A 15,779-nucleotide genomic window follows, 5' to 3' on the forward strand; every position below is an offset into this window, starting at 1 on the left:
TTGTACAGAGAACTCCAAATGCTGGGTCGGAAAGAAAGTGGGTGCTGTGATCTTATAAGTGCTTTGTAACAGAAGAAACCACTGGAGCACAAACTGTGTGCAGCCAACTCCCGGGGAAAATCCTAATGCACGTTTCTTGGCCTTCAGGATCCAGAAGAAAAGACCACAGACTCTGACAGATGTAATGGGAAATAATTCCTTTCAATCTATGATTTGCCTAGCAGAAGGGGGAAAAAAAAGGAAAGTCAGGTAATCCTTAACTGACCCCAAGTGGTAAAAATATACCAGCCCAAGTGTTTAGGACTTTGTGGGTATTCACGGTGTGACATTAGCGCCACCTGGTGCACTTACGGGGGAAATGACAAACCACAGAACCACAAGAGCTAGCTAGCATAGGTGGGTCCCGCTGCCTTTAATCATTTTGTAGAAAAGTATTACTTCGGTGAGGGGTGGCGAGCTGACAGTGGTAAAGTAAATAACAATTTATGGGCAGAAAGATATGATGGAGTTTGTTACTACAACCAATAGAATTGACGTTTTAAGTGAACAGAATTGAGTGCTGTGTCTAATCCAGTGTCTCCAAATTGCTAGCCTTCAAGTACCAAACAATACCTCAAAGCTTCCAACTTGTATGACTACAGGTTAGCCAGTTCTGCCCCAAATATGTCCAAGAATTCTTGGGAGTGCCTGCTAAATCGGACTGCCACCAAGCTGGACCGTCATTCTTTCTAAGCTTTGGTTTAGACAACTGCTCAGGGGTTTTCCGGTCCCCCACCCTAAACCCTGCAATTAGGGGTCCTAACCAAATCCCACACCCTCCAACACCATTTTGTCAAAACACAGCGCCCTCCCTTTAATACCCAATTCATACTGACATACCTACTTGCTAACAAGATAGCAAATTTTTGAGGATTTCAAGGGGATCCCCATGTAGAAAAGGAAACCCCAAACTCATTATCAGACCCCATTGTTCCCACACTTAACTGACCCATTCCTCCCGGCAATCTCTCTCTGACTCCAACCTCCAACCAGGCAATTCCTATTCTGATCAGGATATCCCGTGCCGGACCTTCTTCTCGGAGACCCTGACACACCACGGAAGACTGGGAAGCCCTCAACACCCAATCTATTGCCTTCAGAAGGACAATCTCTGGCTGCCTCTTCAAAGTCCTACTTTGGCGGTAGCCAGTATTTATGCTCTGATTGGGATTTAAGGAAACATACAGCTAACAGCCAACCAGAGCCTTTTCTGGTGAACAGGATGAGTTACCAAGCAGGGGAACAAGATCAGAAGTACAATAACGGGTTGAACCAATGATTTCAGTAAGTCTGTAAGGTAGCTCCATTTTTAGCAAAAGCAAAGTGGCAATGCCAAAAACAGAAGGAAAAGATTAAAGCATCCTTAAAAGATTTGTCTGAATCGTCAAAATCACTATTTTGAAGGAAACATCTGGCTACAAAATTTATTTTTAAGATAATCTGTTTCTCAAAAATGATAGGATGCCATTTTTATATATTATTTTTTTCTCTACAATAACCTCTACCGCATAACACAATATGCAGGGTTCCAGCCTGAACCTAACTCTATTTAATCGTACAACATGTTTCAGCTTGGGTGTATGCAGAGGGCACACCCATCTGCAAAGGAATCAAGAACTATCCAGAGTCAGGCTCCATTTAAAGCAGACACTCTCGAGCCTCGTAGCGGCTACTCCAGAACAATAAAATCGGAGTTTCTGGAGGTGAAGTGCAGATACTGGCATTGTCTTCCAGAACTCCCCAGGAGCTCCCACTATGCAGCTAGGGCTGAGACTACCAGCCTACAGAAAGAAACAAGGTATCTTTTTTAGTATAAAGGCAGCCGACCAGCACTGAACCACAGATGATTCTAGGACAGCAAGCCTCTCTCTCAGCCGTCCTGAATTATCTCGCCTGGATCTTAGGGTAAAAGACTGTAGTGAGAATTGTAGCTCTAAGAGCCATTTCTCTGGAACGGTGTTTCTTGATCTGTGGTTCAAGGTGTATCTGTGCCGCGATCTCCAGAGGAATGCGTTAAAATGCCGATTCCCAGGTCCCACCTGAGACCTACTGATCTGTGCATGTGATTAGCTAACGACAAGTCGGGGGCTGTTGCCAGGGTCAGATCCAGGCCTGTCCGACTCCCCGTTCTTTGAAATTCCCCTCAAACTGTTGACCAGTAAGAGTGGGATCTCTGTCTGGAAAACCAGAGCTTTAGATGACTTTAAATGAAAGGTAATTATTTAAAGCAATAGAACGGAAAAACAACAGCAAAAATTCCCCTTCCACTCCTCCCTCCAAAGGAATCCTCTATCAATTACTTTAGAGGAGCCAAATAATATCCCTCCCTTTCCTTCCTGTTCCACCACATTCTTTCCCTTCTAACAAATATTCCTTTTCCCCCAAATAAGGTCACTTGGAAAAATCCCTGGTAGGTGTCAGCATCTATAGGAAAATAATAAAATGTCTATGTAAGTGAACCTACCCCAGATCACATTTTATATTTACCTACACAGTTCTCCTATCTTACCGATCTCATTCAGACTACAGTGAGGTGCATAGTTCCCTCCTAAGTCCGAAGAGTAAGGTAAAAAATGTTACTAAATGGTTCTACCCATTTAGAACTGGAAACCATTTTTTTTTTTAAATCCAGGCTGATTTACAAGCTGGATCACTGTACAACAATGACGGTGGTGGTGAGCGGGTGCGGGAAGAGCAAGGAGTCCTGGGAAGAGAAGCCACAGGTAGGATTTGGGTGACCTCTGCCCGCTGGCACCAACTCACACACCACACCAAGAACAAGTATGAAAACAAACTTCCAATGCAACCAGTGCCATTTGTAAAATACACTGTGCAGAATATTCTTCCTGTCTTGTTAGTGTCCGTGTCAACCAGTACAACCCTTGCAGGAAGTGATCTGGTAATGAACCTGAAAAGGGGTCAGAAGCATCACGCATTTTAATGCAACAATCCAGTTTCTCGCATCCAGTAGCAAGCAATCCAAAAGAGATCAAACATGTTCACAGCAGTGAACAGTATAAATACTATAAAATATGCGACGGGCACCTCTTATGTGCTGGACTTCACTGAATGCTTAACACAACCCTTGAATGATGAGAATTACTTTCACCATTTCTATAAAGAAAGAAACTAAATCTCAAGAGAGGCTAAGGAACCGGCCTCTGTCATCTGGCTCGTATGGGTTAGGGCCAGAATCACCCCCTCGGGTTCACACCCGCCTCCATCCCCTTGGGGCTCATGGGCAGTAAGAACACAGCAGTCATGTAAATAACAGCACATTCCACAGATTACGGAGCCATAAAGTATTTACAAGGAAAATACTATGTCAAATGAAAATACAAAATTGTGTATACAGTAGGACCTAAACAGTATACCAAAAATTTCACACACAAAAAATGAACTAACATGTTAGTAATTTCCTCTGAGAGTGGGAACAGAAGTCAAAAGGATGGAGGGGTAGGCACTGCTCTAACCAGAAATTTCCACTTCTGTTTATAATGGGAAAATATGTGCTAATGAGGTAAGCGAGGTTTTGGCAATTCTATAGCTAATGCCACTGGCTAGTCCTTGAGACTCGGTTCTCTTTAACATAGTGGATCCACAAAGAGACCAGCTCACTTAAGTTTATTAATATTTGAAATTGGAAAAAAAAAAAGCCCCAAACACAAAACCAGTCACTATGAAAGTATAACTCTACCATAAATCAAAGCCTGAAGCTAGCTTCGAAGAGAACAGAATGAAAGACTAGATAATGAAGAGGAATGTGGCAAGACTGCTAGGCCCCAGGCCGTACGGGCTATGTTGAAGGTGGGGCAGGTCTTTGTACTTCTGTGTAGCGGGGAGACAGACAGAATTCCAGGCGCAAGGTATGTGAGTATACTTACAAGCTCTTACACGGTAAAGGCTGAAGCTATGAGTCAGAAGGACGAACAGGTGATGGTTAATATTTAATATGTGCCAGGCTTTCGTGCACCCTCGTGTCCTGTATTAGCTGGGGTAGAGGCCTAACCGTCCGGTGGCTCGGAGACAATGAAGTTACACGAACGGGCGGGCCAGCCAGAGAGGGCAGCAACTCCCCTCCAAGGTCCTCCAGGTTCCTTGTCCCTCTGCATTCCCAAAGTGGACACGTTCCTAGCATGGACAAAGGCTCACTACCAACACCTCCGAGGTACAGCTTGAGCAAGGGAAGGGAAGGGAAGGCAGAGGACGTGAAGTCGTCGCATCACTTTGACTCGTACCCCACGGGCTAGCACCTGGGGAAGGCGGTCCTAGCTAGGAAAGCCTACCGTGAAAACTCAGGAGGTTCTCTTTCTAAAAGGAAGAAGGGGGGCAAACAGAACCCTCAGGGCTCAGTGACCACTTCTTTAAGGAGACTTTCAACAGTTCTTTACATTCTTAGCACGAATCCTGAGGCCTGGAGGAATGGGTATCTGGAGGCAGGGACTAAGAGTAAAGGGAAGGGTTACCGCTGATGTGAGTACAAAGGGCCGGCCAAGCCTCCCGACAACCCCTCTGCTGGTCTGGGCACACAGTTTGCCCTCAGAGTTTCTGTGCAGGTCACTGCAGTTGACCGTAATTTGCATCGGAAAAGCCAAATACCCACTTCCGGTCTCCATGCCTCCCTGGTCTACCCATTCGAACCTGAGGATCGTCTTCTAATGGGAGACAAGAGTAAAAACTGAGACAGGGGAACCCAAGTTCCAGCTCCACTTCTCCGAACCAGGCCACGTGGGCATGCATTCCTCCAAACCGTGCTCCTGCCTCCCCCAGCTCCAGTATTTAAATGGTCCAGATCTCAGTCTTTTCCTTGCTGTTATGTTGGTTAAAATAACCCCTTTCTAAAGCAGTGATTAATATGCGTGGACGCTGTGGAGCGTGGTCATGGCACAGCTCCGAGATCAGCTGGGGCGGTCCTAGGCCATCTCCAGAGAACGGGGTCTAAATGTGACAGGATGCTATTCTCCTCATTTCGCACAAACTGTGACTCAAAATCTACGCAATGGTTCTCCCACTGTTACTGTCTACCCTGAGTTTCACTCAAGATTTTGTTTAAAGAAAATATTTCTGTGCTGAAAGGTTCAGAAACCATCATACAAGAATTTATAACAGCCTGTGTTCTTAAAGAATCCTAGCACAGGAATAAGACTTTATTAACTAAGAGTCAAAAGGCACAAAATAACAATTCAAATTTATCTCTTCTCTTTTCCTTTTGGTATTGTAGGCAAAAGGGACTGAAGAAACATATTCCAAGGACTATGTTTAATTTTACCACATAGAGGAACAGGGTGCCTGGGTGGCTCAATAGGTTAAAGCCTCTACCTTCAGCTCAGGTCATGATCCCGGGGTCCTGGGATCGAGCCCTGCATCGGGCTCTCTGCTCAGCAGGGAGCCTGCTTCCCCCCCTCTCTGCCTACTTGCAATCTCTGTTAAATAAATAAATAAAATCCTTAAAAAAATAAAAAATTAAAAAAACATAGAGGAACAGTAAAGTAGTTTTATTTTTATAGTAACTATCCTCTGGAAAGAAAGGTTCTTAGAAACAAGACAAACCTTCCAAAACACATCCTTGCTATAACCATCACACACTACTCCTCCTCAATCTTTAGACACAGAACCTTTCCTCCCTCTCTAAGAAACTCCAGGCCCCCAAAACTAACCAAGTGGTCCTTCTGCCTTAGGATCATCCAATTTTCTTTCCTGTCACGAGTCTCCTCCAGCTTCAGCGTACACCTAGGCAACTAAACCATCTCAACAACATCTGCATCTGGGATCGCTTCCTATGATAAATTCCACCCAAGAAACCACTAGTGGTTTCCCACACACCCTTCGCCAAATTCACATACCCAGAAACTTTACTTCGTCAACCCATAGTTTTCTTGAAAAAGAAAACCACCATATATAAGACACAAACCTTCATAAAAATATAGTCATCAAATTTATTATTCTCATTAGGTTGCCATTTTATGAAGAATTCCTAAGATTAATGTTTCTTGACATGCAAGAGTCAGCATTAATAGCTCCTGTTACTATAAATACTACTGCTTGGAAGCAGTACAACTGTTCTAGAGTTTGAAGACTACAGACTTTTATTATTCAAATCTTATTCAGTGTATGTTAAAATCAGAAGGTTCGGAACAGCTGGTTAGGAAGGTAGCCAAGATGCAGGAAAGATGTCTGAGCCTCCTTTTCAAGGGCAGCCAACTCTTGAACCGTAGGTGCCAAAATATCCACATGGCCTTTATAGTTTCCACCTGCATCACACACACAAATTATAAAGTAATGTAAATGACATGCTTGAAATAACTTGTCAGCAATACTTTGGCTCAATTACATCCGCTCATACATTGCTTCTAGCAATAAAAATGTACTACTGGGCAAGTCATCTCCACAAGTGAGTTCTAAAGACATTAAATCCACAGAAATGAATGATCAGGCCTAACAGTGTCCCAAGGCCCCTAGCAACCCCCCGCCTCTCCTTTTTTTTTTGGTTTGGAAACCACTAGCTCAGTAGCCTGAATCTTAAAAAAAATTTTCAGAAATGAGCTAAGGGCATTCTAGACAAAGGAAACAGTATGCTGGGTTACCACTTGAAATTAAATCAAATGTTTTCAATTCTTTGTTCAAAATCGCCATTATACTTGTTTCCTAATAACTCTAAAAACGTTCAACTATTCTTTGTGACATTAATACCTCAAGAGAAACAGCTATGCTTCCGTCCTTCATTCACATACAAATCACACAACCCCAAAATGCTACAAGACACGTATGGATAAAGTGCTATGAGAATAATGAGGAAATGATTAATAAACTAAAAATAGACACTAACCATGATAAGATTAAATTACTCTCTTCTACACACAGATACCCAAGGAGGACACATTCACATTTAGAATAGAAATAAAAGGAACTCAAAACTCACCACCAGCAGCCCTTTTCTGACCGTAGGTGACTTTCCCGTCAAATTCATCCACTGGTACCTTTATATCCGGTTCAACCTGAGAAATGGTGCAATTCAGATGCTCTTCTATCTCAGACAGCAACTAGATGGGAAAGGAAATATAAAAAAGCATTTTCAAATAAAAATCTCATTTTGGGGACGCCTGGGTGGCTCAGTTGGTTAAGCGGCTGCCTTCGGCTCAGGTCATGATCCCGGGGTCCTGGGATTAAGTCCCACATCGGGCTCCTTGCTCAGCAGGGAGCCTGCTTCTCCCTCTGCCTCTGCCTGCCTGTGCTCGCTCTCTCTCCTCTCTCTCTGACAAATAAATAAATAAAATCTAAAAAAAAATTAAAAAAAAAAATTAAAAAATCTCATTTTGACAGAGTTTAACTGTCATGACTTCAACGATGTCCAATGAAACTAGGAAGACTGTAATAGTATAAATGGAAGTTAGATTTCTGAAGAGATAAACTCACAAGTTACCACTTACAAACTATAACTAACATTATAATCAATTACTACTTTTCCTCACATCTAACAAATAAAGCTAAGGTATTACTTTTGTAATTAATTGTGGTCTATTGTTGCCAATTTCAGTACATTTCTTAGGAGTCTTACCTGCATCTCATTGTACCATATAGTACAGCCACCGTCTTCCTTGAGTCTTGTGTTATAACACCCTTTTCCACGGCTGCTACATACATGGTACCAAACCTACATGAAATATGGAAAAAATATTGACATATATGGAGACTGCAACCTGCTAGATATTTTTATGCTCAATTAGTTTTTTAAATATTTTCTATCCCCAAGGAAAAGAAAAACAGACTGCAGTATTGTATGTCATCCAATGACTACCACCATTCAGGAGCTCATTAACTAGGTCTTCTAAAAGACTTCTTTTTGAGAACGATCCTGAAGTTTTCCTAAAATGCATACCAATTACAGAAAGGAATTCTCAGATAAAAACAAGGATGAAAAAGTAAATACTGGAGAATACTCTATCAAAATTATATCAAAAAGTAAAGTCCAAATGCTTTCTATAATAAATATCAAAAAGCAAAATGAACAACTATTTTGGACAATGAGCTTATGGGAGCTCCTTATTCTTGCAACTGTTTGGTAAAGTTGCATCAAATTATACTGCAAAATCACAAGTTACACCCTCTACCACAAAAGTTCTCTGTGGCATAATGTCAGGGAGGGTTAAAATAGTTTTTGGTGAAAAGAAGTACACTAAGGCTATTAGTGAAAATTATATTTTGCATTTTTCCTTTCTAAACTACATCCTACTGCTGGTCCATACAAGACTATAGGGAAAAAAGATGCCATTAAAAAGTTCACTTATAACCATATGCAACTGAATTCAATGTAAATGGAAAAATCAAACTGCTCTTACTTCCAACATCTAAACCGACAACAAACAATGAATATAATACAGCACTGAGAAGATTACCTTTTCTTTCTCTGTTGCTACCAAGGAAATGGCCAGACCCATCCTGAAAAGTTTTAGAAGTCTTTATTAGACTTTACTCCTGAGGCATAAAAGCATGAAAAGAAAAAAAAAAAAATACAGCAGTACCTTTCAGCTCTTCCTACTCTGCCAATTCGATGTACGTAGTTTTGCTTTTCATCAGGCAAGGTGACATTTATAACTGCAAATAAAAGTAACTATTACCAATTGCCATTAGTTTCTAAAATTTTCAACCATATTAGATGTTTGATGTTCTAAATATTTCAAAAACACTAGAGGGTTCACTCTGAATTCCGTAAAATTTAAACTGAAGTTATAAAAACTTTCTTTTTACCATAAGGAACACCATGAATATCAATTCCTCTGGCGGCTACATCTGTGCAAATCAAGAATCTTACATCTCCTTTCTAAAGAGAACAGAGAGGGGAGAAAGGAATTTATTATGACATATGCTAAAAAGTAAATACAAATACTACCATTCCACTGAGACTGCTAACTATGCTAACTAATATGTTACTATCAGATTAGAGGTCCAGATACTCATAATTCACTGGACCTTGTCTTAAATTTTTAAGTTATGATCTACTAAAACAAGACATTTAAGGTAAATAAATCAGTAATTGGATTCATTTTTATTTGCTTTTTTCTCACACCAAAGATAAACTGCTTATAATTTGGATTTATCTTTAGAAATCCTGACTGGTAATGCCAAAGAAAGTTTATAAAATTTAAAAAAAAAAAAAAGGAAAGAGAAAATAGGAAAAAAATGTTAAAATACAAACATTATCTTTACCTTGTATTAAAATAAATTCAGAATACCAGGCATTTCACCTTGAGGTTACACTTTCTGTGACAACAGACAAAATTCTAAGACAAGGGAACCGAGAGTGGGCCCCAGTGCTCTCACCAAGGAAATACAAATTAGCCTTTGCACGTCATTTGTGCCTCAAGGCACAGCAAAGTTAGACACAGAGTGGGGAAGGAATGCTGACCTGGGGTCCAGCGTACGAGCCTGGGTAGAGAAGGGCAAACATACACACACTGAAATGCGGCCACACGACATGCTCCCATATCCACACTCTGCTCACGTGGAAGCATAATCCAAAGTTCCTAAGCTCAGTACTTTGCACCTTCTATTCATGCGATGGGTCCGAGAGAAAATGCTATTTGTACTCTGCACTGGGGTGAACACACGGTAAACAACGAGAATGCTGTGGGTGGAGGCTCCTGCCCTTGGGTTCGAGACGGCTCCAACCCTCCCCACCTCCACCGAGAGCTGAGCCACCTGTCCGCGGGCTGCCGGCATGACAGTGGGACAGTGCGCCCCAAACGGTTACAAGTGTTTTCAATCCCACAAAACCGTACTCTCGCTACCTCTCTTAAATTAATCTACGAATTAACTTCGCTATGGGTATTACTACGAACTGTTGAAAAAAAAAAAATAAGACTCACAGACATGGTTTAACTATCCCATGACACTTCTCTTAAAAATACCTACCTGAAAGAATTCAACTAAGACTTAAGTTGAAAATTCTTACCATAGCAGTGTTGCACGGAGAACATGTAACTGACCACTGCGTACTAAAGATGATTAAGCCCTGTCATCAAGGATTTATCAACAGAGCAAAAATCTTTTGAAATTTCGAGAACAAGAATGGCTTTAACAATACTAACTGTAACTGATTAAAATTGGCTACGAGTCCCCCTTAGCTATTAAGGAAATGCAGTCAACTAAAGAGCAGTACCTTAAATCTTTCCAAATTTTGCTTCCTTTCATGAGGCTTTCTGTCCCCGTGAAGACAAACACATGAGAACTGATGTCCTTTTTTATCAGGTCCTGGTGAAGAGCACATTAAACAGTTAACCTTGGAAAACAATACACCAAAGACTGTATCAAAAAACCAATAGCATTCCGACTACAATGGTGCCATGTAATTCCACAGAACTCTACACCCCAATTTGCCACAAACCACAGTTAACACAATTTCTGTCATAAGTGAAATGCCATTAAAATAAACTCCAGGAGCATTAAAACTGATTTACTTTGAAGGATATTTTTAAGTCACTCTTCCTGATGTATAGCAGACAGAACAGTATACCAAATGTGTTACTAAAAGGAAAACCTATGTGTATACCAGGAGCCTCTCCAATCCCATATAAAGAAAGCTAAGAACCAAAAAAGTAGACAAGAGAGATCAATCTTGGAAGAACCAAAATAGGCATGATGAACTTCAGGCCCTTACTAAAGGCCACGCCCACGAGCCTACCCCCCTCAGAATGTCCTAACAGCTTCATGATCTGGTACCCTGGCCAAAGCAGATTAGGAGCAGCAAACTGGTAGGATGGAGAGGCATATACACTGGAAGCCAATTCTAAAAAAGAAACTCAAGTAGATACAGTAAGAAAATCCATCCAGTCCTGATCAGAGTAAGAATAAACAGCCGTCTAGAGCTCAAAAGAACCCGTAGGCTCCAGCAGGAATAAAGAGTAACAATTACACCATAACTAACTAGTCTACACAGTAAATTTTAAGTTCAATAAAATTACTTCAGCATTCAAGAAAAATATACCATGAAAGCTACCCACCCAAAATGAATACAAGAACTAATTTTGCAGAGAATAAATAATAGCTAATCAGAACTTCCAGAGGCCTACCCCTTAGGCCTTACTGCATTCTGAATTCAAATTGTTTAGGGAAGTATCACACACACACACTCCTACTCCCCAGTCAAGCCGTGTATAGAGAAAGGAGGAAATCCTTTATTTTCCTCTGTTAAACCTCTGAAGTTCTGGTATAAACTGTGTTACTTTGGTAACCCAGGTGTCCCGAGCAACGGCTTTTCTAACCAAATAATCAAATTCTCCATTCAAAACCAACATGGACAGGAAGAAGTATTACAGAACAGTCACTATAACTAGAACAACCAAGCAAGGCTGTTTGCTATGACTTGGGGGCAGCGGGGGTGGGGATGGGATGGTACTAAACTGTTCACAGTGATGAGCAAAAGAACCTATTCCTCATATGACCATCAGTTCAAACTTTTTAAACTGTTTGAGTTTTCTGGCTCCCTGATGTACATCAATTATAAAAAGAGATGTGTTTGGGGCCCCTGGGTGGCTCAGTGGGTTAAGCCTCTGCCTTCGGCTCAGGTCATGATCCCAGTGCCCTGGGATCGAGTCCCGCATCGGGCTCTCTCTCAGCAGGGAGCCTGCTTCTTCCTCTCTCTTTCAGCCTGCCTCTCTGCCTACTTGTGATCTGTCAAATAAATAAATAAAATCTTTAAAAAAAGAGAGAGGGATGTGTTCAAGTTCTCCCCACTATGAAAGCAGGATTCATCTGTTACCTTGTACATCTGTCAATTTTTGCTTTATATATTTTTCAACATTAATTTTCAAACACAGCAACAATGAAAAGATCTCAAAGTAAATAGCTGTATTTTCACCTCCTAGATTATACCACTAACATTTACTATATTTACTGCCTGTCTAGCTCTTTTTCCTATCAATTCATTTTTAGATTTTTGATGCATTTCAATATAAACTGCAAATATCTGTACAGTTCAGCATGCATCTCATTAACTAGAATGCAGTTATTTGTCTAGGTTTTATGATTTCCCTTCAAGGTGAAAGTTACATACAAGGAAATGTACAAATCTTAAGCGGACGTCTGGTGAGTTTTGACAAACGCACGCACCTATGCAAGCCCAAAGTCCTATCAAGATAGAAAATATGAATGTCACTCCACAAAGTACCCCCATTCCCATTATGCTAGGGAAAAACCAATGTTGTGGGTTTCTTCCCCTTTCAGATTAATTCTGACTCTTTTAGAACTTCACATAAATGGAATCATACAGAATATAGGCTTGTATAAAGAATCTTTCATTCTGCAAGATGTCTGAGATTCACCCACAGCTGCTGAGCCCACCAATAGTCCATTCCTTCGTATCACTGAGCGGTATTTCCAGTGACTAAATATTTCACATCTGGTTTAAGCCACTTCTCTATTGACAGCCACCTGGTGTATCTTCAGTCTGGGGCTATTATAAATAAAGCTGCTATGACCACTCTTGCTCACAGCTTCTGTCAATAAATCTTGGATAAACTTTATTTATCTCGAGTAACTAGGAGTTGAATTACTAAGCCATAAGACAGCAACGTTAATTTTATTTAAAAATGTAAGACCAGGGGCGCCCGGGTGGCTCAGTCAGTTAAGAGTCTGCCTTTAACTCAGGTCATGATCCCAGGCCCCGCATCCAGGTCCCGACTTGGTGGGAAACCTGCTTCTCTCTCTTCCTCTCCCTCTGCTTATATTCCCTCGCTCACTGTGTCTCTGCCAAATAAATAAATAAATAAATGTTTTTTAAAAATCAAAATAAAAAAAATACAAATAAAAATGGAAGCCCTTGTACCGACATGGCTGTCCAGCAACAGTGTGAGTACTCCAGCTGCTCCACAACCCCGCCAAAAAGTGGCCTTGGATTTTTAATCTAGCCATTATAATGAGCGCACAGTGCTACTACGCTGGGATTTTGCATGTACCTAAATGACTGAGATGCTGAGCATCTCTTCATGTTGGTTTATATGTTATAAGGAGTGTAACACTAGAATCATCCTATACTCATTACAGATTAAATACCTGGTTACATAGGGACTTTATTTCTAGTTAATATTTGTCTTAAATTCTACTGCATCTCTTGTTAACACAGCTAGACCGACTTTCTTTTCACTAGTAGTTTAGATGATACATATATTTCTTCAGCCACTTTCAATCTCTCCATGTCCTCAGGTTTTAAGTATATCTCTTATAAATAGCAAACAGCTAGATTTTATCCAGTCTAACCATCTACACCTTTTAACCGAGGACTTATATAGTGTTTACTCACTCAGATTTTTCCACCAGCCATCTTACTCTGTAATTTCTAACCATTCTGCTATTTCTTATTATTTTTCCTCTAGCTTTCTTAGCCTTTTTAAGATATTTTTTTCTCCATTTATTGGCTTAGAAAATATACATTCTCTTAATGATTATACTTGAAATTTTAACATTAAAGTTAATCAATAACATTACCCTTCTTCCAAATGGCAGCAGGACCTCAGAACACTGTAATGCACCTGTACCTGCGTGGAAAGCCCTCACTGTCTGCCTGGGGCTTATCCTAGGAAAAAGTACTAGAGAAGCACAGATACTTACAATGCACCACTGCTACTTTAAATTCTGTGCATACATTCGAGACTGCATCAACATGAGACTAATAATCTATTAAATGAGGAAATAAACACAATTTATTTCAAGTGAGGAAACATTACCTCCTCCTTGTTGCATAAAATATTGCTCCAAGTTATCACAGTCAATTTTGGTTCTACAGAAGATAATTGCTTGATCCATCTTGTGTTCCTTGATGGCCCGGACAGCATACTCCCCCTTCAGGATTTTAATAGCTTCAGACCACATCTCTTGAATACCATAACAACAACAAAAACAGAAAAAGAATTTCAATCTAAAACTGATAGGAACACACATAATTACAGTCACAGACTTACTGCTTAACTCACCTACAACACTTTGCTTTAATAAAAAATAAGTGAGATTAAGATAGGATGAAATGGTGAGAATATCCATTCACTCATTTATTCCTGTTTCTGTTAATGTGCGTTTGTGCCACCTTATGGGCACCAAAACACCTATAATCGTACCTCTTATGAGGGAAACAGACATATAACCACAAGCAAACAGAGCTTCATACCTACAACAAAACTCTGTTCCTATCTCTCATAGACAACTAATCATATGCTGCCTTGCATTAACTCCCCTAACTGCTCAATAAATGTTTACTCAATTATTTTAACCCCTTTTAAAAATAATCAATGTACTTCTTAAATTTAACACCAGAAAGTTCATACTTCTAAGGAATAAAAAAACTGTATGTCAAACTAAGTCCTTTCTTAGCCAGCACCCCCCATCTGTTTCAGTGGGAAGCTAATGCTATAGTTACCAACTATCTAATGGGAAATTTTAATTCTGTAACCCACCATATTTCTAAAGTCTCTCTAGTCATATCTAATTGTTATATAAACTAAGCAAAACATTTACAAGAAAAAATACATGAAGTAACAATTTTTACTTTATAAAACGTATTCTCAAACAGTGGGAGGACACATTATTTTGAATCATCAGTGTCTCTGCTCTTCTCCAACAAAAAGGCTATTTGAGCATGCACCTTATAAATTTGGAACTGCACATAAAACTGAATCCAAACGGACTCTATTTCATCAAGATTTCAGAAAGTTCACCTTTCAGATACTTGTCATAAACCTACCCACGGATCCAGCCGTGAAACAAATGCAGTCTCACCCTCCCCAATGACCCACGTGAGACATCAGACATCAAACATGCAGCCTAATGGGTCTGAGATCTACTCAATGTTCGATAAGCACTATCCTTGCCAAAGAATGTACACTCATAGATCTTTAAAATATTATGAACCTGAAACAAACAGTCTCTGCTCTGCAAATAAGTATCTTCACTGAATTAAATGTTCACCTTTTTAAAAACCAATAAATATTTAACGATCTAATGATATTCAGTTTAGGAGGATGAAAACGGCCTAGAGATGGATGGTGGCCATGGATGCAAAGTAGGAATGTACTTCATGCCACTGAACTTGACCCACTTCAGAATAGTTAAAACGGGAAATTTTGTGTTAGATATACCTTACCATTTACAAAAAGAATAAACTATTTCAAGATAATTTCTGTATCTTTCACAAAGTTGTAAGCTAAAGACATTTTCCTTTGTTACTTAATTCCCTCAATGAAGAACCCATGTGACATTTCTCCTGAAATTCAGGACCAATATAAAATCTGTTGCCAGAGAATTTTGCTAATATCCTATGATAAAAAAAGAATTCCAAAATCCAAAGTACGTGTGACCTAGCTGTCAGGAGACTAACATCTGAAATTCAGTGATTAATGCCGCTCTTAGCTGACTGGTATCAACATTTCCCTCATTTCCTTATTATTTTTGGTGCTTTTATCTTCAGATTTCCCGTTCTAATTTTATAGGTCACCTCAAACCCTTCATGAGAATAGATGGGGCATAAATTCAATTAAAACAAACCAATTCGTTTTCAAAATCTTTCAAAACCATTCATTAATTCATTCACCCATTCATCCACTCACTCACTTAATCACTCATCCAACTTACCTGGACTATTAGCACCAGGCCTTGTGTTATCTTTTGCATGCACATCATCAGTCTAGTAAAAGAAAAGGTTAACAAAGGGTAGCAAGTGGCTAAGTAAGGATTCCAAACAGGTGTCATTTTTTTAA

At 40.0% G+C, this 15,779-nt stretch overlaps 1 protein-coding gene across 1 annotated transcript in view; it reads right to left on the minus strand.

The window, feature by feature from the left end:
• Positions 1 to 5,961: 5,961 nt before the first annotated feature.
• DDX1 (DEAD-box helicase 1) overlaps positions 5,962 to 15,779 on the minus strand; it is a 33,420-nt gene continuing 23,602 nt past the window's right edge. Inside the window, exons 18-26 of the mRNA XM_044262051.1 lie at positions 15,655 to 15,706; positions 13,758 to 13,904; positions 10,196 to 10,287; positions 8,785 to 8,857; positions 8,559 to 8,631; positions 8,433 to 8,475; positions 7,595 to 7,690; positions 6,959 to 7,079; positions 5,962 to 6,290 (exon numbers count right to left, since the gene is read on the minus strand). Of these exons, the coding sequence (XP_044117986.1) occupies positions 6,160 to 6,290; positions 6,959 to 7,079; positions 7,595 to 7,690; positions 8,433 to 8,475; positions 8,559 to 8,631; positions 8,785 to 8,857; positions 10,196 to 10,287; positions 13,758 to 13,904; positions 15,655 to 15,706 (828 nt within the window). The 3' untranslated portion in view covers positions 5,962 to 6,159. The remainder of the gene's footprint in view (positions 6,291 to 6,958; positions 7,080 to 7,594; positions 7,691 to 8,432; positions 8,476 to 8,558; positions 8,632 to 8,784; positions 8,858 to 10,195; positions 10,288 to 13,757; positions 13,905 to 15,654; positions 15,707 to 15,779) is intronic.

This window comes from Neovison vison, chromosome 8, assembly GCF_020171115.1.
Source record: "Neovison vison isolate M4711 chromosome 8, ASM_NN_V1, whole genome shotgun sequence".
Taxonomy (NCBI): domain Eukaryota; kingdom Metazoa; phylum Chordata; class Mammalia; order Carnivora; family Mustelidae; genus Neogale; species Neogale vison.